The sequence below is a fragment of the Zingiber officinale genome, chromosome 3A, assembly GCF_018446385.1.
Source record: "Zingiber officinale cultivar Zhangliang chromosome 3A, Zo_v1.1, whole genome shotgun sequence".
Lineage (NCBI taxonomy): Eukaryota > Viridiplantae > Streptophyta > Magnoliopsida > Zingiberales > Zingiberaceae > Zingiber > Zingiber officinale.
The window spans coordinates 163,237,373-163,258,722 of record NC_055990.1 but is presented as its reverse complement, the minus strand read 5'-3'; the positions used below and the strand labels follow the sequence as shown (position 1 = coordinate 163,258,722).

Genomic DNA, 21,350 nt, shown 5'->3' with positions numbered 1-21,350 from the left:
TGCAATACTGCCTCCCAGAGTTTTTTAATCACGAAATTCACCTCTAATCTAATCGTAAATAAAATGGCACTGCTAATTTGAAAACTCTGGGGATTTTTTGAAAAATTTAATAATTTCGGGGTATGAAACGGAAAGTTTTCCAATCGTACGCCATTTTAACCTTCTGCGGTGCTTCCTCTTGTGCGATTGCAGAGGGAGCGACGCATGGCTACTACGAAGGTCGATGGAGGAGCGGTGGCAGTGGGTAAGCCGGTGATTGCGGTGGCGGTCGATGACAGCGAGCGCAGCTTCCACGCGCTCCGGTGGACGCTCCTCCGTTTCTTCTCCTCGCCTGCCGCCGGCTCCACCTTGCCCTTCAAGCTAGTGGTCGTCCACGCAAGGCCCACGCCGACCTCCATCATCAGCCCCTCCGCAACCGGTAACATTCCCTCCCTCGTCTCACTCTTCGTCGGCGAATGCTAGGGTTTCTTTCAACTCAGCTTTGATTTGGGGCCTTAGCCTCGTCGATTGATCGCAGGAGCGCCGGACATGCTGTCAGTCGTGAAGGCCGATCTGACCAAGATCTCGTCGAAGGTTATCGATAAAGCCAAGGAGACGTGCCTTGCCCATTCGGTAACACCGATCCCTATTCGAAGCTCACGGTTTTAGCGAGTTCTTGTTGCATCGACGCCCTGTTACTTTCCCAAATTTTCCCTACTACTTGATCGATGATACCAATGTGGTTTCGTGGCCAAGATTCCTCAAGCGTTTAATTTGAGTTCTTGGATTCATTAGGGTTTCAGTCATTTCTGACAATTTCAGGTCCGGGATGTTGAGTGTGAAGTGCACGAGGGAGATCCCAGAATCGTTCTATGCCAAGCAGTGGAGAAGCATCATGCGGAAATATTGGTGGTGGGAAGCCATGGATATGGAGCAATCAAAAGGTACGAGCTTCTTCATCTAGTGTAGTTAATTAATTGCCTGTTCAGAGAAACAACAAAACAAAAAAACAGAAGAAAAACATCGAAGTGTCTTTTAGAACAAGGAACAACAAGATTTGATAGTTGCAATCTCCGTTTCTGTAGGGCTGTTCTAGGTAGTGTCAGCGATTACTGTGCTCACCATGCGGATTGCAATGTGATGATAGTGAAAAAGCCCAAGCACAAGAACTAACAATACTCAAATTTTCTTTTCTAAGTGCATTCATTAATCGTTAATTTGTTGGCTATCAGATCAACATTATGCTTTGGACAAATGTAATAAATCAAGTATCAACACTGATTTCCTTTTCCCCTCGATCCTGAGGCATGTTTGGATTCTTTTAATTTATTTTTTCATCAAAATTTCGCATTGTTTTGGAACTATCTCAATGTTTTCCTAATGCATTGAAAACAAGATGAGGTCATATAAATTAACCAACCATCACGTCATCCTTGTGTTTTATTTAGATTCCAATCTTATTTTCGGGAGAAACAATCTCCTCTATAGGTTGAACCTATGATTATCTTTCTTCACATAACATAGTTATAAAATAACAACGCCTAGTTTAATTGGATTGCTCGTGGGAGCGGCGTAGCTCCGCGGTCTCCGCCTCCTTCCAGCGGTTTCCTGGCCGGTAGTATCCCGTCACTGGATCCGGCATCCAAGAAGAGGACGACACCGAGAGATAGGAGGCGTCGACGGCGGCTGTGGTGGAGTTCAACACCACCTGCCCCACCGCTGCCTTCTTCTCCTCAGAGATTTCTACCGTGGCCGCTGCCACCGTTGCCGTCGCAGCATATCCCATCCTGTACGAAGTAATCAACACATCAATACGTAGGCAATCCTATACGACTGACTCATCGCGCTCTTATGTATAAATTACGTAGTCACAATGAATTCATAACCTGCTAGCAAAGCGAGTAGTAATGTTGTTCTTGAGAGACGCAGCGACGCCGACGAAAGAGCGAGCCGCCATCTGCTCTTCTTCTTCTTCTTCTTCCCGCTCGTGAGCTCCTCCCTTTCTTCTTTTGGTTCTGTGGCGAATAACGGAGAGACTTGTGGTGTAATTTATAGCAGAAGATAACATTAAAAATTTTATTTTGCCGACACTGTTTACTTTTTCTTCTTTGGCAGATCTTCCAGACTTTATTTATGTGGCTGCAATACGAGGATCTCTCACACGTATTCATCTCCACCATAGATATTCCTTTCTCCCAACCTACTTGAGTTGAATGATGGAGAAAACTCTCTCCATAAAGAAGAGGATTACATAAAGACAGCGCGTTAAACTAAATAAAAACATATGTTAATACAAGAATCTAATAATAATAAAAATATTTTAATCAAATTGCCTCCTAATCTATACTCGATATGCATGAGATATCATGTACAAAAAGAGGATCTTAACTCCTTCACCCTAGTTGACTTAACTCTCTCGGATCTACACTACCCGCTCTAGCTTCTCAGATACCCACCCAAGTTCTATGATTCATCTCTGAACCGATCTTTAATATGGAGCCGGCACAATTGATGATCATAAATGGGGATTACAATTGCATATTATTATTGGTTCAGTGAGAGGACAACTAGAGAATCTAAGAACCTGTTGCAGTTGGCGGCATCCATGAACTGTATACACTCCAGCGGCTCTAGATACTCTGTATCTCAATGCTTTGCTCGGACAAAATTCCCCAGTGAAACTGGTAATTCCGTCAGTGTTTTATGTGTTCCTGGTTTCTGGAATAATACGTGGAAATTTCTCAGCAGCTTAGGGTTCTTTTGGTTAGTAAATTTCATTAATCTGATTTCTCTGTTTTCAGCTGTCCGGAAATTTGTCCAAGTTAATAATCACCAGCTGCGGGACGAAGGATGAGGAACAGTTCTACAGAATACTCTGCTTTCGATATGGTACAATATGCAGCTCCTGTCACGGCAGTTGCATTAAAGCGATGAGAAGGAGGATGACCGAGATTGAGAAGAAGCAGAGAAGGTGCCTCCGATTTGCCTCTTGAGCTCATTGAATCGGCCAACGTCGAAGTTGCGCTTCTTCATGAGTCGGTTCCGCTTGGCGTCGAGGCGGCTCTGGAAGAAGCCCTCGAAGGAAGGGTCTCTGGAGGTGCGGAGGAAGAAGGCGTAGCCGAGCATGAAGTAGAGGGAGGTCACGTAGAAGCAGACGGGCTCCATCACGTCCCACGAGAGCTCCCAGAACGTAAGCCGCATGAACCCCGCCGTCTGCGCCGCCAGCAACGCCAGCCCGGCCCATAGCTCCCGTCTCACCTCCGTCTCCGCCGACGCCTCGATCTCCGACCTCGTCGCCTCCATCTCCTTCAACTCCCGCTCCTGCCGCGACGACGCTGGAGGCCGGATCATGCTCTGGATCAATGCCGTCACCTACACATTCATTCGAACAACTTCAGGGCGCGCCTTCAAATTTAGAAGCAGAGGAAACAGGGGCGGAGTTGTACTCACCATTTCGGGGCGGATGAGGACGACGTCGCCCAAGACGATGACGGAGGCGGATTCGTCCAGCGCCGCTCCCAGACGCGCACCCTCCTCCGTCCCTCCGGCCGCCTCTCGGCACACCCGCGCGAATTCAGAGTAGGAGACGCAGCTCTGGCCGGTTTCCCGCAGCCGAGTGCGGGCCGCCTCCACCCGCGCCGCCCGCACCACCTTCCTCGCCTCTGCTGCGGATACCATCGCCTCCTCTGTATTCGTCGTCGTCGACGACAGGGGCGGCGGGGGAAGGAGCCCTTCGAGCCGAATCCTGGAAGTGTTCATCTCCCGGATCCTCTCCAAGAGGCCGTCCCCCACCGGAAGCGCGAGCCGGGAAAGAGGTGGCGGCGGGGAAGCGGATTGGAGGAATGGCGTGCGATGGAAGAACCGGCCGAGGAGGCCTGGCTCGTGGGAGCGCGGGACAGGGAGAAGCCTTCGGATGAGCGAGGGAGCGGGCCGAGGAGGACGGGGAAGGGCGTCCGGGGAGGCGAGCTTGGCGGCGACGTTGGAGAAGCGGCGACCGAGGGTCTTCCGCAGCGCCATTACGAATCTCTTCTTCTTCTTGCCTTTTACTCTGCTCTCAACTTCCAATGGAGAAACCTCTTATTTATAGCTTCCAACTCGCAACGAAGAAAGAAAAGGGAATCAATAATTGAACTGCTCAGATCTAGTTTAAGATTCGTGCAGACAGACGTACCAAAAAAAGTTTAGTATCTTAAGTAGATTCTTTCTAACTTTGGCGGCTGAGAATGAATCCCATTTCCTCGCGAGATCGTCTGTAAGAGCTGCGCCGTCCGCGGCGCTGCCGGGTCGTCGGTTTGACATTTCATTTTTGAAAAAAGGGTAAAATCGTCATCTTAACGCCCCTGAACGGTCCCACCTATATATTAATTTTTTAATCAAATCTCACCCTCGTATTCTGCATTTATCAAAAATACATTCTTATATTAATTTTTTAATCAAATCTCACCCTGTATTTTATAAAACTAATAATATCAACTTTTACAAGCCTTTTTTATGTTATTCTAAAGATGTCTGAAAATTTCATTTTAGCAAACCAATTGAATTCGTTTCCACATGCAAATTTCACAATAGGATACATTTTGGATTTTAAAAAATGATTATAGTGTGCACTTTAGAGTATCAAACTGTGTTTTGCGCAATATAAATAATTTACTCCTATTGAGTTTGTTTATTTGTTGCCTTAATGTTTGTATAAATCGATTTAATGGCGATTCATTCAATAAAAAGAATATATTAGATTCCCATTTTTCACGTTTGACAATGTCTTTTTCCAAATTTGACCATCATTTATTACTCTTTGAAAAATTTGTCCTTAGATTACGATGGCTAAAAAATCAACAAATTCAGACAAGATTTGCCACACGTTTTGGCAACTGCTGTGCACTTTCGTGAAAATTTTCTGGGAACGGATCAGTCATCTCTAGATTAATCGAACTAAAGATTTATCTGATATCAATTTAAAAAATAAAAAAAATAATTAAGTGCACAAAGTTCTCAGCATGTGAGGTCTTGAGAAAGGATCTATTATCAGAGTCGTATCTGTATTCGACAGAGCCTGAAGCGTATACTAAAAAATGATCTTTTTACTACGATAAATAATGATAAAGTTCAATTTACAAATAATATATATAGTAAATACATAATTAAATCAAAATAATATATTATTATAAACACTACTTAGCTAACTATTTTAGAGGTAAAAATATTTATAAAATCTGAATAATCTAATTATCAGACTATTTCTTTCTCAATCTATAATATTGATAACTCATTTAGTGTATCCTATAACACTGAGACCAATACAGTGGCTGCAGGTAGTAGTAAGGCGACAAGCAGTAACCACCATGTAATTAGGTTGTCTTTCGCACAAACGTCCGGGGTAGCGTGTGACAGCCACCATGCTGTGTAATTAGGTTACACGAGCAAAGGCCAACCACCAACCCGTGTTGCATGAGATAGCCTTGGCGTGATTAGGTTGCACAAACGACCGTTATTGCACGATTAGGATACAATTGGTGCCGCATGTTGCAAAACGAAGAAGATGGTCAAAGAAGAAGATTAGGATTACCTCTTGTTTAGTGAATCCATGCATTGGTAGAAAAGAACGCTGGAGAAGAAATCATGTGCGAAAAAGAACAACACCAGAGAAGAAATTGCATTCAAAGAAGAGTCGTGCATCGGTGCGTGCCTCGAAGCCGTGAGAATAGGTTTAACGGCCATTTAGGGTCTTTGTCTCTCATTTTATTTTACGTATAATTAAAAAAAAAATGGGCCCTTCATTGGGTTGGCCCCTGAGGCGGTTGCCTCTCTGGTCTCATGGAAGTTACAACTCTGGATATATTGTATGTAGTTTTATCCTGTTTTTTAGGAAAGACTATTTTCAAGATTCAAACTCGTGATATTTTAATCACATTATAATAATTTTACCGTCGCGCCAACACTCCCCTTCAACTTAAAATAAAAGAAAAAAAATCATTTTGCCTCTTAAATTCCTTTGTTTTTCCATTTTTTTTTTTAGAATTTTAAAATTTTCAAAGTACATTAAGATTACTGAAAGTGAAGTCGTAAGCCGTGTGGAGTCACTGAAAGTGATCAATCAACTGCCATTCCAATTAACGTTGGATTCCATGGCCGATTCCACCTTGAATCAAGAGATCTACAAGGACGCAACTGGATTACATAAATTCCCCAAGTGTTGAGGGATCTCGTTCTCCTCTCACCAAAAGCAGATTCCAGTCAGCTCCAACCTTTGTCGAGCACTTGCATAGCATTAATTGAGGGTGCCTGCTGACCATCTCCTGCTTAACTTAATGCTTCTGCTTTTGCACTGCTAAATTACTGACATTTGTGAAGTTCAATGTCACAGAGCAGATGGAATTGTGCAATGCTCACAAAATGGATTTACTTTAAATACTCTGTGTTTCTTGATATATTTCTGAAGGTTCACCAAGCTTAACCAACCTCTCTCAGCAAGCTAATTAAGCTTGTTCAATCTTTTTGCCTGTCGGAAGCAAATTAAGAGCATAAAGTTTTGGGCAGAGAAATGGTTTCTGAGTATGCAAGGTCACAAATTAAAGAAATCTAATGTCACCAGTCACTAGTTGATCCGAGTGGGTTCCATGATGAGGCCTCTTCCATAAACCCTAAACAAGGGAAAAGTAAAGATCCTAGACAACACTGACAAGCACCAATCCACTGGATTCGTGACATCATTTTTGTATACTTCCTTGTGGTACTGTAGACTATATCAGTTAGGCTTTATATATGCACTAAGATAAAGCAGAATACTGTTGTTGAGTAAAGGAAAGGAAAGCAGCATCACATTAATTATGCAAGATTTGTTTCTAGCATGTTGATGCAAATTCTTAAGGCTTCCATCTGTCGTCGGAATATTGATTGGTGGGCATGCATGCAAAGTGGGTGGCTAACTGATACAGAAATAAGTATATAATATACCTGCTGGCACTAAACTCTTGAGACTGGTTCATTTCTTCAATTTCTTCTATGCTTGAGGTTTAATATTTGTGCCGCAGGTTTTTGTGTCCTCTCCCTGCTATTTTTCTCCAAAATGAAAAAAGAAAAAAAACAGATGTGTTATATACGAATATGCAGGTGAGCTACCAGGTCTATGGATCACAATAATAAAATATCACAAGAATAAAGAGGAAAGATTTTTTCAGCAATTTGGATTCTGAATAGATTTCTGCAAGTGCATTCTTATTAGACATTCTAGTGACTACCACCTCAGTGTTGAGGGGCCCCTACAAATTCTAGTAACTCTAATGAACAGTTGAGGTGGAATATGAATAAATGGCCTGGTCCCAAAATTCTTCCATGAAGGCTACATAAATTCTTGGAATTGGATGGAGAGAGGAGGTATATTTCATAACACTTTCAAGGAATATAATTCTCTGTGGTTTCTTCTGTCACATCAAGTTTAATATTGGATACGTATATTGTTTACTCTCTAATCTAAATTTTGTGAGATATAGATTTCCATACAGTTTGGAGCTTGTTTCTATGTCAGCTACAACTCAAACTACTGGCACTAAAGAAGAGAACCATTTCTAGCATAATTAGAATCAGATACTATCACTTAATTATTCAAGCCTTTCAAGTTATATTATATGGCCTAGACTGAAGCCATGGAGCTGCATATATTCTCCCTTATCTACAACAACAAATGCACTAACAAATGCTGAAAGAACTACCATCTTGACTGTTGGAATTACAAATAACTTCTATTGTTGGATAAGGACAGATACAAACTAACATTGTTTCCTACATCGTTCTGCTTCTCATCATGCATTTGTAAATAAAAATCTAGTGTCTTTAGAGTGACAATGTAGAATAAGATAAATACAAAAAGAAAGACAAGAGTAACTGATATAACTCAGTGTAAATCTATGTCTATGGAAAAAAAATATCTAAATTTATAAAATATGAGATTAAAGAAATAATAAAAACCAGACAAAAATTTGTTGCCCATACCTTTTAGAAGTGGCCTCTCAATCCTTCCCCACTTCCCTACTCATCACACGGATGAAAAGAAGTAGAAATAGTCACCTCTGACACTCTTCAGATACCAAAATGGTTTCTCCAATAAGAAAATTCTGATCTCTACAAACTAACTTAATTTTTCATAGCCTCCAGATGCACTTCGAATATCTTCTAGGATGGGGAATGCTCCACAAATGAGAAGCTCACTGACATTATGAATTCTAACTGTGACAATATTATAAAAGAATAGCAGTAAAACCTTAAGTTAGAATTTTGGATGCTACTCTCTGGCAGGCTAGGCCCAACTCTAGCTAAGCCGAACCTACTATTGACTTCATGAATATGAACAATATGACCATGATGATCGTCCTTCAACTCTGGACTCTGGTTCATGTAATTATTCAATATCAAATGCCACCATTCCTAAAACTTCTACTCAGAGGCTGTGTTACCAGCACCCTGCAAGCAAAGGGAACAACAGAGAGATGCCACCATTAAGATCTCTTCATCCTAATGAAGTTTTATCCATTACCGATGTTATGTTTATTGTAGCATAACTCGGAATTATTGTAGGGTGATTGTTGTACACCAAGAAAGCCAAAAGCAAAAAATTAATAATATCTAATTTATAAAAAGAAGGGGAGCCTTAGTGCAAGTTGTTGTAATGTGACCAAAAGCCACGGGTTTGAATCCTAGAAACAACCTATTGCAAAAAGCAGGATAAGGCTGCGTACAATGGATCCTTCCCAGGACTCCGTATGACAGAAGCTTTGTGCACCGGGCTGTTTTTTTTTTTTTTTTATCTAATTCATAAAAAATTGAACTATTTTCTTCGTGTATTGATGAAGGTGAAGGCTCTGGTGATCACTTGGGTCCTTGCTTTAAGAAGAAGGATACATGTAGCTCCAACTGTGCAACAATGAATGTTGTCCAATATGTGTTCAGCAAAATTGCCTCTTTTCCTTGTCAATATGGGAGAAGGATCCTGTGACACGATATTTTCTCTGGTGCCTAACCACTTGAATACAAAGTTGATGATGACAAAATTGCACTCTGATGCTTAAGTCAGACAAATTCCATAGTGCGTGCAACAGAGGCAATTGCAAACCTATGATACTAATAGGGGGATCATGAACCGCACATTAATTTGCATGCTTACAAGAAGTCTGATTTTTCATTATCAATTTAAATTGAGGTCAAATATTAAACCATTTTGATATCAAGTGGCACAAGCGCATGGCAACTGTATCATACAACTGATGAAGGAGCAGCTAATATACTCATACTAGCAGTTATCAATAAAAACATGAATTGTTATGGTCATAACAAGTTGGATCAGGCTTCAATTCAGAAATCACATTCCTTGTTATACCGTACAAAGCTGTCTCAGTGTTGCTCTAGTCTACATATTCAACTAGTACTGACCACTACATATTGGAAGTTGAGAATTATCATTTAGACTAGCTAAGAGACACCTCTCAGTATTCTTGCTCAATGGCCTCATCAATGAGTTTCTTTGTGAGAGCTTTTGGAAGCCCCATGACGCTATCAATCGTTCCAACCTGCAAAACCATACTGCTGTAGGTGACACTGAAATGGCGACACCGAAACTAAGGAACAATAAAGACTAGCAATCTATTTCCATGCTGGCTAGCTTTTAGTACATTGTCCAACAGAATCCTAAGAAATACTCACTATAGCCTCCACAAATGGTGAAGTTAATGGATGTTCGACCATCAGGCCACCAGCAACATATAGTACATCTCCCTCCTCTATCTGAATAAAATATTATCAGTAAAGGTCGTTATCATAAAAGTTACATATTAAGTAAAATAAATGAAACTTGTGTATAACAAAGAAGAAAACTATGCAATTACCAAGTTAGCTATCACATTGTCTGGTATCTTGTGAAAGTAAATCTGCATATTAGGAAGAGAAATGCACAAGCTATCAGCAATCAGAAACTTGTCCAACTGAAATCGCATTACATGACACTATTTGCTAGCATTGTCTAGTCTTCATTTTTTCATGCAACTTGATTAGTTTTTGGCATTTATTTGTAAGGGAATTCATATGAAATGTTGAGTGGTCATAATATGGAAACAGAATGATAAAAGATAAACATCTTTTAATTGTTTTATAATATTACTTAAACTCTTGTGTTGGATGAATTACAGAATTTGGAATATTACTACTATAACAAAGCAATACCTCACTTTTATCACATCCTCCTTTTCTGACCCCAGTTTTTAAATTGGTAACAAGAACTGACCCCACTGTTGATGCATGACCCTCGGAATAGCCTGAAAGAATTTTCACAAATAATGTCATGGAGTCTAAGGATCAATCTTCAAAAGAAACATGAAGGCCAGTCCAAGAAAACCTTTAATAAACTCGTGTGCTTCCTCTGGGCTGCTTGGCTTTTCTCTTATCATTCCACCATGAACCACAACCTTAATAAAAGAAATAATAATGGCGGATAGCATTAGTTTGAGAGTAACTAGCATTGCTTCAGAAATCAAATATATAAAATACTTTTAGCAAAACATTATGTGGCAAACAAGGAAGATAAAAAATTTCATTTATACATGCTAAACTGAAATCACTTTTGCATTGATACAAACATGAGAACTATCTTCATGATTAACATGATAGAAGGTACAATTATTATTGGTGAATTTCCTACTAGTGAGTGTTATGCATTTGTTGTCAAGAGATAGTCAACCATAAAACAAAGGAAAGTACAGCATGAGTAAGTCACAAAATACCCTATGATAACAGACTTAGGTTTTAGATGCATCTATCCACCTGAGAGACAAATAACAAAAACAATACAAAAGTTTGACTACAAGATGAAATAAAGTCAAAACTTCAGATATGTGACAAAAAAATTTGGTATCCTAGTTTGTATGTCTTTTCCATGTGTTAAATGACAACTTGAAGAAATGACATGTGTATTGGTGCCATGTGGTCTTCTTAGAACAATCACCTCAATTTCTCATCATGCGGTATCCTAGTTTGTATGAAGAGAATCGTAATTTGTTCAATGTGTTAAGATGGCAACTTGAAGTGATATGCGAGGGGGTGCCACGCGTTTGTCTTAGAGCAACCACCTCAATTTCTCATCATGCTGGAAAATAGACATGATTTCTTGAAATGAAAATGAAATTGTTCAGAGCTTGCTTGATGTGTATTCTGGATATATACTTTCAAGTAACAACAATTTGACAATAGATGTCTTGTTTCTCAGTTCAGTGTACAAAGTTGGCAAAAAAATATCTACAGATATCAAATCTCCAACTATAAAGAAATGAAACCAAACAAAGCTTCACACCATCTCAATTTTAAATAATCAAGATAGAAACTGAAATTCCACAAGTGAATAAAAAGTAGCAAAGCATTTATATCCCTATACCGATGATACCTATTGTCAGTTCTTCTCAAGGGAATGGGAGGTGGAAGCACCCACTGGCTCCATAGCCTGTAGGGACACACACCCTTCCCTTTTAAATAAAAGGAATGCACTACCATTTTTTTTTAAAAGGATTTTATTAAAAAAACAAGAAGATGGATTTTCTTTAGAACTCCCTCATGCATCCGTAGTTCCCCTACTTTGTGCAACTGACCTCTCCTCCTATCTGACATCAATGACATGAAACACAGTAATGATTCTCTTAGCCCTTAAACCTTTTACACCGACAATGGTTAGTCCACCACTGATAACCTCGTGCAAGGACCCCTCCCCATAGTCTTGCAATTGGTGACCATCACCTGGCTCAGGCACCACCAACATTGACCATCCCTCTCTCTCCTTGTGCGGTCCCCTCCCTCCTAGCTCTTGTGGGTCATTAGCTCTCGGTTAGGCCCACCATGCAGTAAATTTTTTTACACGGATCCATGCTAAATATAACATTTTTCTAACCTCACTGTTCATAAATCTGAATCTGAAGATCAACCTCAACCCTTATATATTGTTTCTTTGACTTGCATACTAAAAGATGCACTTTATTATGTTAAGGTTTCGTACCTCAAGTTGACATCACAACTAATACAAACAATGATGCAGACATTCACCATTCATACAACAAACATTAGTCTTAACTCGATCAATCACTACTGCCTATGTCAAAAAAGGGACTTTGCACAAGATTAAACCTGGTCAGCAGTTATCAGGAGCGTTGGCCCATCATCCTGTTCATTAAAACCATTGCTACGCAGCTTTGATATAATGGCATCAGCCTGAAAAACCAACCACAGTAACACACCTCTTAAAATCCAATATCTAACTTACTACCGAGCATCAAATAGTCTTCTAACCTTAGCCTCAGCCAATGCCATCACTAACTCCTCCGGCTTCTCCATCCGGATCTCTTTCTCGTCGATGTCGGCACTCTGTCATGAAGCCGCTAGATAGTGAAGTGGCGGGAAACAAAGTAGACGAAGGGAGAGAATGGGAAGCGAATCGCATACCATGATGGTGAAATCGTATCCCATCTCGGACAGTATCTGACGGCGAGACCTTGAGGACGAACCCAGGATTATCTGCCATATTAGACAAAGCAATCGGCAATAAATCCGGAAGTAAACAACACAAAAGAGAGATCAGTTGCTGCCGGTTAGAGATAACCTTAAAGGAGGAACTGGTCGAAGACATCTCCAGACTCCAGGCGAGGCGGAGCTACTGCTGCCGGTTGGAAGCCCCAAAAATGCTGGAGAGGGAGAAAAAGCTGTGAAAATTGCGCCTTGGGCTTTACAGCTTCCAGAATCTTGGCCCGTATCTCGCATGGCCCAAACTTAGATCAGGAATACGCTCTGCGAGATCCAACGGAGGCAACGAAATCCAGGACTAGGAATGTGTTCTTTCTTCCTCTTCAAGCTTTCGGCGAGTACAACTGTAAAAGCGTCTGTTTTTTTTTTTTTTGGCTAATCGTAAGAAAATCAGCAATCAGAGTTAGACATTTGTTATGGAATCGAGAAAGGGCCCGACCGAGATGAACTCGCCTTGTTGGAAGAAGAGGAAGGAGACGGAGACCGGCTTCTTGGCCAACACCAAAGACCACTTGCAGCAGTTCGCCAACGCTTCCATGGAGCAGCACAGGATTTGTCTCAAGAAGACAATTGGAGGTATGGGAGACTATCTCAAACTCAAGAAGCAGGACAAGGTATGGAGATTGAAGAGCATTTCCTTCTCTTATTAACAAAAAACACCTCCATTTGGTGATCAAAATACGACATCTGCAAGATTTTTCAGGTTTTTTCGTCCGCGAAGAACACGGAGCGCTATTGAACAATTTAGACAGAGAGGCTTCTTCTTCCTTAAGATTTGAATAAAAGTACGAACTTTGCTGTTGATTGATTCGCGCAATCGAATATGGATGATGTAGCTCGACTAATTTAAAGATTAATTATTCCTAACAACAATTCCTGGCATCTGAGCATCTCTTGTGATTGCTCTAATAATCAAGCTATTAGCTTTTCTTAATCAATTTGACGTGTATATATATATTTATATATGAAAGAATAAGAATAAGAATATTTGTTTTTGTGATAGAATATCTGCGCTCGTGATTGCTGAGTTTCACTTCTCTCTCAGAGAACAAGATCAAAATTGGCACCATGAAAAGAATCGAGTGCTAGTTTCCGTTCTTGAGACGGAAGCCAGAACGATATTTCATATTGCTCGGTGAGGTGAAGCGGATTCAAGTCCAACTTAGATCCGCATTCGCTGAGGAGTAAACACGTTCATCTCTGTGATTTTTATTTTTTAATTGGGCATAGATGGATCCGAACCCAATAACCCGACAAGTTTGGAAAAAGATTTTTCTTCCTTTTAATAAAATACCAGATGGGGTTTTCACTTTTCTGAGCGTGGCCATAAACCCTTGAGAGCACCGTCGGCCGTCGCCTCCTCTCTGAAGGTTTTGCATTTTTCTCGGGCCGCTTTTACTATTTTTTTCCCCTCCTTCTTGGATTGCATCTCGTGTTTTCGCTTAGTGGCCCTTGTTCTTGTTTCTTGTTTTTGTTTCTTGTTCTTGAATTGAAAAGGTGCGGGCTTTTGCGCCCTATCGGCCGCCGAAATCGATGTTCGTTTGCGACCCATGGATCCCTCTTTGAATCGTTCGGCAGCAGAGGTCGAGGAAGATGAGTGGGGTAGGATTGACCTCTGTTTTCTTTGCTAAAGATTTGTTTTTGACCTTAGATTAACTACTCTTTCTCTGTAAAGTTTTTAGAATTCTCCTGAGATTCGTTATCCTTGTAAAATGTTAAAAAGATTGTTATTTTATTTCGTTTGTATGAGTAGATGCTTCCGAATTAATTCCTACAAATTGCGACGTTTCCATAATACTTTTATCTATATGCAATTTTACTTATCTTGTGGATCAGCTATGTTTCTAAGTGGAAATTAGATCCAGAATTTGGAGCTACGTTAGTGAAATTTTAAGTGGCATAGTTACTGGTTTTACTTTGAAAATATAGATATATGCATGATGCTGAGTAGTCCGATGCTTGCATATCCAAGGATTCTCAGACAGGAAGAAGTGAACTCTAAAGATAAATTCGAAAAAATAAGGTCTATTTTTCATATCAACCTGCATCTCTATGGTTGATGAATTTGATTAACTTAGACATTTCTTTCAACTGAAATTCCGTGGGTGGAATATAAAGATGGATAAGGTTAAGGATTCTTAAGCTCTATACTACCACTCCAACAAAATGTGTCCAGTGAGAAGGATTTTTTTTTTTTTTTCCATTTTGAAATGAGAATCTGCAAGGTTAAGGATGCTTGATTTTGTCAATTATAATCTTTTGATAAGAGTTGATTTTACTTGGTAGTTCAATTCTGCAACAAACAAAATATCACAAGCATAATATTAGTGCTGCTTGTTTAGAATAATAGGCAACAGTGGGGTTGCAGATATATTTTGGAGTCTATGGCAGTTAAGATGGCAAAAAGTTGTAATGAAGAAGATAGTCTCTGTGAAGTACAAACAGATTATTATAAGTGCATTCAAATTGATGAGCAAGATGACTGATGACAAATGTACAACCTGAACATTTCGATAAATAACTGAATCCATTCCAGGATTCTTTATTGGCAACACGGGTATTCTCTTCTGTCTTCAAATTAGTAGCTGAACACTAGTTGATCATGTAAGCTGCATTCCATTCTTGAAAAAACTTAGTATTTTTGGATCTGGATAAGTGGCACTGACTTTCAATTCATCATTATCTATAAGATCTCACCATTTGGCTTTTACAGTAAAGGCTTCTTTAGGAAGAATGCTTATTTGTAATTTATGATTCACATTTCATGACAGTGAAATCTTGGACAATTTAGAGCTTATCTATCTTTTTCTTCAGTTATATTTAACATGTATTGGACTCCATATCTGTTGTTCTCGGAGGAAGTCTTCGTCATAGATTTTGCTCAGTTAAGCATCTTCTATATCTAGTGATCACTTTACTACACAACTCCCTTATTGATTTTCTACCCAAAAAAAAGTATCAATGTTTCTTTTTTCCACTCTTTTTCTACTACTACATTACATTAGTGTAGTATTGTATATTCTTTCTGCTTTGTTTTACAGAGTACTAGATGTCAAAAAGGAAGGAGCTGCGTTCTTATTCATCATTCCAACATTTCAATCAACTTTAGTTGCATTTATGTTACAGATACTGATGGATTTGTTATCCCAAGCTTGACTATCGAGGATTCAGATTTTGCCAACACAAATGTGCCTGCAGTAACAGAACCTATACCTCACGAGACGGTGAGTGCACAAATGGCTATTATATCGCTTTACTAGCTTCTATGCGATTTCTTTAGGGTGCAGATCATACTATTTATTATCTAATTCAAATTAGGCCAAATAATATGGTTTAAACAGACAACCAAAGAAACTGAGAAAATCTATTTGGGGCCTCATGGTGCTCCTCCTCAAGCCAAGCAGCAAGAATCAAATGCAACTGGCCATAAGCAGCGGTCCAAACATAAACTGAGGGAAGCAGACCAAAGGTGGCATTCAGGAATAGGGCGCGGCGCGAGAACAAGATAGAGACTTCAACAATGGCAACGTACCAATTGGTTAGAACCACATTGCCATGATTCTCTGTTTGACAAGCATTAGCATTATTATTATTATTATTATTATTAGACTGGTTTTCTAAGACCATCTACTGCATCACCTAAGTGGTCACCTGCTGTTTAGCTGCATGGGCTTTTATCGTCATTGTCGACACTGGATCTTAGTTGTTAAATTGAAAAGCAGAACTTTTGTTTGGTTTTCATCCTTGATATCTATCTTTACGTGCTATTTCTATGGAAAAATGGATGAGCAAGCTTCACTTTGCATTTTTGCATATTCTAATTGCTCCACCACAGAAGTTTCAGCATAGGAACTCCATCTAGTCCCGTCTTCGGGCTGGACGCCTAACACAATAGTTTTTCTAACTCACTTTTTTTTTTATTTGAAACTTCCATATTTTAGAGTTATATATGCATATTTTAACAGTCAAGAGCAGACAGTCATCTTTATAAGCAATCCCTATATCTATAGACCCAACGAATGCACTCTTAACTGAGCATAAGACGACAGGTGTCGCGATGAATCCCTGCACAAACACTTAGACAAATACTTCTTTTGTGCTCCTCACCAGGCCACGCTCGAGCACTGAGCCACTGACGCCGCATGAATTGAGATCCGCCTGCTTTATCCCAAAACTCCACGTATCACATTCCGATTGTTGTTAGTCTTAGTGATTTTCGCCGTTAATGTGCATGGCGTGTATATAAATAAACATAGCAGTTCCAACGCCTACGTATGCGTCGTCGTCGTCAGGGATGTCCAAGTCTTGTCGTCGAAATGGCTCAGGCGAGCTCGACGTCTTCGAGGCAGCATTATACTTCTCCGGCGAGGTCAATGAGGCCAGTCTTATTGGTATTCAAAGAACTCGGCGGGTGGCAGAAAGGAGGAGCGTGGATGCGCCGCCCAGCAGAGAAGCCATGGAGGTGATCTTCCATCGGCTCACGAAGTCAGAGAGCAAACCCAAGGACAGAGGAGACAGGCAACATGGTAAGTTGGCTAACTTCATTCGATCATTCTTCAACCTAGTGATTTCGAGAAAAAAGAAGCAAAGGAAGAGTAGAGAAAGGGACCAGAAGTCCAACAAGTGCTGCTATGAGAAGGGAGAAGCTTTGGTAGCAAAAGGAGAGTGGCATGGGAAAACAGAAGAGGAGGATGGTGGAGGAAGTGACTCCAGCTCCGACTTGTTTGAGCTCCGGAACTACGCAATGGGGGTTTACAGCTCAAAACCCTACCTGTCTCAGGGACCTTAAACTGGGAAACAGTCAGGACGGACGTGTACCATTAGGCACTTGCAACAAGCACAATAAACTGCAGTAGTAGTGGATCTTACGCATCTTCATTGAAATACTGTCATTGAATATCTCATGCCACTATAATTTGAACACCAGAATTATGTATGATTTATCTTTGAACAAATACAAAGCCAGGCTACTTGAGTTGCTTCATTAATAGATTGCATGATTTCATAATTTGTGCGATATAATGATTTATTCAAACATGATGTGGTCTTTCTGACGAGTTGAATGTTGTTCTTTGACAAGGTCACAAAAAATTGGGACAACGCTGCTAACAATAAAGGCAGTAAGAGGGCCCTTACAGATGGTTTTTCAGGCAATGGCTGCGTCTTTAGTTTTCAGATGGATTCAGTTCGTTCCATGCCTCGATCCATGTCATCATTGCATCAGCTAGCTTAATGAAGTAAGCATCAACCTTCCCGAGCTTCTCTCTGACCTGCTGGGAGAGCTCAATGTAGCATTCTTGAACTGTTACGGACGTCTTTGAAAGTGTGACAGATTGGAAGAAGTGAACAATATCTTCTTGCCAGTAGATGCCCTCATGCTCCTTTCTAAGGTTCACAAGTGGGGTTCTGGCCTTGCTATTCCAGATATAGGGCAAGCCAGTCTTGACGCCAAATCCCATGTGATCGCAGATCACCTAAAAACACATCCAGGTCATTTTCAACATCAATTCCTAGTTTAAGTTTTGAACTGGGTTTCTTGTTTGTCAGTAAGGTAAATAAAGAAAGCATCTCAGGGGAGCTTCGCTAGATGTCGAGGAGCAAGATATTGGATGGGAAAAGTAGCATACCCACCTTGACACACCATGCGGCCCACATATCATCATATCGAACATTTGGCTGGCTGTCATCTGTAAGTCCAAAATACATTGCCTGGCCAATGAGCTCCCGGTTGAATGCCAGATTCATCCCAGACATGGGGAAAAATGCACCTTTTGGCACTGTTAGTACAGCATCAACGTACCTTTGTCCAATACAAAAATTCATAATTTCAAATACTTCTCAACATTGAAATCCACCAGCATTGCATAGAAGGATATTTCACCTGGTATTTCTTTCATTAGGTTTGACAAGTTGGGTGGGGGCATCATAGTCTGGAACGTTGAGCCATAATCCATGAGATACAGCAGTTGGAGAACCTTCCCGTAGACTGAAGGGGTATCCCCGCACAAAGTCTGCACCTAGTCGGTAAGGATCGTACAGGGTGTTGAAGAAAAATGGGGTGGATGGTGTAAGGAGATTCCTGATGTGTTGCTCAAGCGCATTGATCTGTTTGCCAGAGGGATCTTTGGCAACCTACTCAACAAAAAGAAATCTTTTTCAGCAAAAAAGGAGTACAATCATTTTCAAAAGAGCTCAGTTCTACTAGAGAGTACTGGTAAGTAAGAGAAGCATCATAGAAAACATAGGACAAAAGGTTAGAATAGGTTCTCTCCATATTCTGAACAATCATACAATTTTGGCACTATTATGCTATAATGTAAACAGAGCGTACCTAGCTTGCAGACTTATGCTTAATGGATTGTTAAACGCTAATATTTCTAACGCCCTTTAAGCTGACTACAGACGGTCCTTGAGCCAAGTGAAGTTACGGTATCCAACTACCCCACATTTATACATCCAGCTTTGGCGACTAATTTACTTACAAAGAATATTGGTCATGCCATGTCATGGAATTCATGGAAAAGAATGAGTAACTGCAAGAAGATTATGATAAGTGAACTACGTCAAAGTAATTATACAATACAAAAATAACTATACAAGTGAGAAAAAGGAAATGGAAGTGCAGATGGAACCTTCCAATTAAGTGAAAAATGAGAATACAAAATTTTTTATACACTAACGTTCTGGCCAACATCATTTACAACAAGGATCCTGGAATAGGTCACAACGAACTATACAATGTAGCATTAAACATGCCTCTGATATTTGTGTAAGGAAATCCTTCAATTACTCAACAAAGGTTCTTCAAAAGTTTGAAAAGGAAAACAATTAAAGTCCACATATCATTTGCAATAAGAATGGGGATTCAAGCCATGTTTTAGTTACTCAATTTTGAACAAGAAACCTAGTGAATCAAAAGTATTTTTGCTAGCCTTGAACTATTAGAGGAGTTGGAAGGTGTGTTTATGTTAGAGGGGATCAGCCATGCAACGAAGTTTTTGACAATTTATGCAAGAATAGAATGTTTTATCTGAAGAAATCAGTTAATATCCTCTTGATTATTTACACTTGGATTCACATAAATGCTATTTGCACATAAATCCTTTCCAATGAAACATTATACAATTCTCAAAGAACATGACAAGACAACGCAATAAGAAAAGAAAATCTACTTTGATATGTTCCATGATCAAAAACCAGATCTAAATGATATGCATATATACGGATACAATTATCTCAGGGAAAAGTGGAGAGTTAAGGTGCCAAGGGGTCTAAAGCGCCAGATCCAAGTTTCAGTAATGAAAGAATGTAGTTACAAATCTCATTTCATCTCTTTATTCTCCTCCCGTCAACACCACAAGATGGATCTGTCAATAATTGTAGAGTCTAAACAACAACTAACCACAGTTTCATCCTCTCTAAAATTGAGGGACAAAAAGAACAACAGTAGGAAACAAGAAGATTTGTAGGAGCAACAATTTTACAAAAAGTTGACAGTTGGGCAAGCTAATCACAAAAAAAGAGAAGAAAGATTTATCTTCCTTAAAGATCCAATCCTAATCCGGCAACGTTAAAAGGCGAAAGAAACTAAAATCTATAAACTTAATAGCAATCAAAACAAGGCAAGGCATAAAAACGATTCCCCCGAGTTCCCCAGCATCGGAGCATGATCGAATTCTGACATCCAGAACATGGTAAATAAATAAAAAGAGAGAAGGGAACACACAAAGCAGTCGTCATCGACGGTGAAGATGTACTTCTTCTTGGAAACGAGGTAGCCGAAGCAGCGACAGGCAGAGTCCTTGAAGGAGATCCGGGCTGCCCTAGGGCCGAGGATGCGGTCGATGTCATTTCGGTCGTAGAGCTCGTAGTCGAATCCGCCGGGCACCGAGATCGTATTCTTCGAGTTGCCGTCCTGAACGATGATGAGGTGGTAGGGCTGGAAAAAGGGGCGCCACGCCTCCAGGAAATCCAGGTTCCGGGCCGTCGGAATCACGATGTCGAGCTCGTCCCTGAGCAGGGGATCGCTGGGCACGGACGAGGAGGACCCGGCTGCCATGGGCGAATGCCGAAAACCGGAGATCGGTGTTGGATCGCAGACGGAGTGTAGGGCGCGAGATCCGAGTGGTGAACTGGAGAAAAAGGATGGTGGGAAGGTAAGTCTTACGTACTGGCACGTGGATGTCGGCAGCGGCGTGGTGCCTCCATGCATCGTTAATGGGCCTACGTCGGCCTCGTTGATGGGCTGGCCAAGAATTGGGTTTGCAGCTCGTTTGGGCTCGAACTGGTGTCCTCACCAACAAGCAAGCGCTAAAGCAAAACCCTGGCATGAGGCGATTCGCAAAGCAAGACCCCATCATATGGCAAAAGATTATTTGTTCATCCCCATCAATCTATCCGTAGGTCAATACAAATAAAATAAATCATGAGTAATTATTAACTATTAGTACAAATGGTAAGTTATGAAAGGAGGTATATTCAGACACATCGAGTTTTAACTTCTTAACCACCGTACCGTCCCGAGGAGAGAAAGTAAGACTCCATCATGCTTGCTCGGGAGGTAGCCTAATTGGTAATTATGTGACAGATTTATAACATAGAATAAGAGTAAAATCTCGATGAAATCAATGAAAATACCCTTTCAATAGGGGTATGTTCGATACTTAATTTATTCTCTCCCAATAGCATGAGATAATTAAGAGTAACAGATTTCTCTTTTTACAAGATCATAGCATATGGTCCTTATAGATTAACGTAGTTGGTACTTGTATATAGGGACAGAGTCACCCTTGGACTAAGGTGGGCTCCAGCCCCATCGGTAAAAA

At 40.5% G+C, this 21,350-nt stretch overlaps 5 protein-coding genes across 7 annotated transcripts; 2 read left to right on the top strand and 3 right to left on the bottom strand.

Annotated features, from left to right (window-relative positions):
* Positions 1 to 155: 155 nt before the first annotated feature.
* Positions 156 to 2,915, top strand: LOC122053264 (universal stress protein PHOS34-like). Of its 2 annotated transcripts, none has more exons than XM_042615231.1 (4): positions 156 to 418; positions 518 to 612; positions 802 to 923; positions 2,781 to 2,915. In XM_042615231.1, exons 1-4 carry the CDS (start codon positions 205 to 207, stop codon positions 2,803 to 2,805), a joined length of 456 nt encoding a protein of 151 aa, XP_042471165.1. In that variant the 5' UTR covers positions 156 to 204; the 3' UTR covers positions 2,806 to 2,915. The 2 variants fall into 2 exon arrangements, with proteins under 2 accessions (XP_042471165.1, XP_042471164.1); XM_042615230.1 differs by lacking the exon at positions 2,781 to 2,915 and adding an exon at positions 1,065 to 1,270 and having other exon boundaries at positions 157 to 418.
* Positions 2,831 to 4,064, bottom strand: LOC122053262 (calcium uniporter protein 2, mitochondrial-like). The gene is made up of 2 exons (XM_042615229.1): positions 3,430 to 4,064; positions 2,831 to 3,351 (listed from the first exon to the last, which is right to left on the bottom strand). Exons 1-2 carry the CDS (start codon positions 3,994 to 3,996, stop codon positions 2,902 to 2,904), a joined length of 1,017 nt encoding a protein of 338 aa, XP_042471163.1. The 5' UTR covers positions 3,997 to 4,064; the 3' UTR covers positions 2,831 to 2,901.
* A 5,173-nt stretch (positions 4,065 to 9,237) lies between these two features.
* LOC122053260 (7-methyl-GTP pyrophosphatase-like) lies at positions 9,238 to 12,855 on the bottom strand. The gene is made up of 9 exons (XM_042615226.1): positions 12,605 to 12,855; positions 12,448 to 12,519; positions 12,295 to 12,369; positions 12,133 to 12,216; positions 10,361 to 10,430; positions 10,189 to 10,280; positions 9,855 to 9,896; positions 9,673 to 9,753; positions 9,238 to 9,539 (listed from the first exon to the last, which is right to left on the bottom strand). The coding sequence occupies exons 1-9, from the start codon at positions 12,629 to 12,631 to the stop codon at positions 9,456 to 9,458; spliced, it is 627 nt and encodes a 208-aa protein (XP_042471160.1). The 5' UTR covers positions 12,632 to 12,855; the 3' UTR covers positions 9,238 to 9,455.
* Positions 12,856 to 13,797: 942 nt separating this feature from the next.
* LOC122053261 lies at positions 13,798 to 16,266 on the top strand. 2 transcript variants are annotated; one of them, XM_042615228.1, is made up of 4 exons: positions 13,798 to 13,895; positions 14,023 to 14,127; positions 15,652 to 15,749; positions 15,867 to 16,266. In XM_042615228.1, exons 2-4 carry the CDS (start codon positions 14,076 to 14,078, stop codon positions 16,032 to 16,034), a joined length of 318 nt encoding a protein of 105 aa, XP_042471162.1. In that variant the 5' UTR covers positions 13,798 to 13,895; positions 14,023 to 14,075; the 3' UTR covers positions 16,035 to 16,266. The 2 variants fall into 2 exon arrangements, with proteins under 2 accessions (XP_042471162.1, XP_042471161.1); XM_042615227.1 differs by having other exon boundaries at positions 13,834 to 13,895; positions 15,567 to 15,749.
* A 1,263-nt stretch (positions 16,267 to 17,529) lies between these two features.
* LOC122053259 (UDP-arabinopyranose mutase 1-like) lies at positions 17,530 to 20,675 on the bottom strand. The gene is made up of 4 exons (XM_042615225.1): positions 20,252 to 20,675; positions 18,407 to 18,657; positions 18,157 to 18,325; positions 17,530 to 17,999 (listed from the first exon to the last, which is right to left on the bottom strand). The coding sequence occupies exons 1-4, from the start codon at positions 20,582 to 20,584 to the stop codon at positions 17,691 to 17,693; spliced, it is 1,062 nt and encodes a 353-aa protein (XP_042471159.1). The 5' UTR covers positions 20,585 to 20,675; the 3' UTR covers positions 17,530 to 17,690.
* Between the last annotated feature and the right edge of the window lie 675 nt (positions 20,676 to 21,350).

What these genes read in the sequence shown, in the direction of transcription:
- LOC122053259 (XM_042615225.1), bottom strand. Translation starts at nt 20,584, where the DNA reads ATGGCAGCCGGGTCCTCCTCGTCCGTGCCCAGCGATCCCCTGCTCAGG. An exon ending in CCGTCGATGACGACTGCTTT is followed by an intron (nt 18,658 to 20,251) that starts GTGTGTTCCCTT and finishes TTTGTTGAGTAG; the next exon opens with GTTGCCAAAGATCCCTCTGG. An exon ending in CCTAATGAAAGAAATACCAG is followed by an intron (nt 18,326 to 18,406) that starts GTGAAATATCCT and finishes TATTGGACAAAG; the next exon opens with GTACGTTGATGCTGTACTAA.
- LOC122053260 (XM_042615226.1), bottom strand. Translation starts at nt 12,631, where the DNA reads ATGTCTTCGACCAGTTCCTCCTTTAAG. An exon ending in GATACGATTTCACCATCATG is followed by an intron (nt 12,370 to 12,447) that starts GTATGCGATTCG and finishes GCTTCATGACAG; the next exon opens with AGTGCCGACATCGACGAGAA. An exon ending in TGGCATTGGCTGAGGCTAAG is followed by an intron (nt 12,217 to 12,294) that starts GTTAGAAGACTA and finishes TTGGTTTTTCAG; the next exon opens with GCTGATGCCATTATATCAAA.
- LOC122053262 (XM_042615229.1), bottom strand. Translation starts at nt 3,996, where the DNA reads ATGGCGCTGCGGAAGACCCTCGGTCGCCGCTTCTCCAACGTCGCCGCC. An exon ending in TCCTCATCCGCCCCGAAATG is followed by an intron (nt 3,352 to 3,429) that starts GTGAGTACAACT and finishes ATGAATGTGTAG; the next exon opens with GTGACGGCATTGATCCAGAG.
- LOC122053261 (XM_042615227.1), top strand. An exon ending in AACCTATACCTCACGAGACG is followed by an intron (nt 15,750 to 15,866) that starts GTGAGTGCACAA and finishes TGGTTTAAACAG; the next exon opens with ACAACCAAAGAAACTGAGAA.
- LOC122053264 (XM_042615230.1), top strand. Translation starts at nt 205, where the DNA reads ATGGCTACTACGAAGGTCGATGGAGGAGCGGTGGCAGTGGGTAAGCCG. An exon ending in AGACGTGCCTTGCCCATTCG is followed by an intron (nt 613 to 801) that starts GTAACACCGATC and finishes TGACAATTTCAG; the next exon opens with GTCCGGGATGTTGAGTGTGA. An exon ending in GGATATGGAGCAATCAAAAG is followed by an intron (nt 924 to 1,064) that starts GTACGAGCTTCT and finishes CCGTTTCTGTAG; the next exon opens with GGCTGTTCTAGGTAGTGTCA.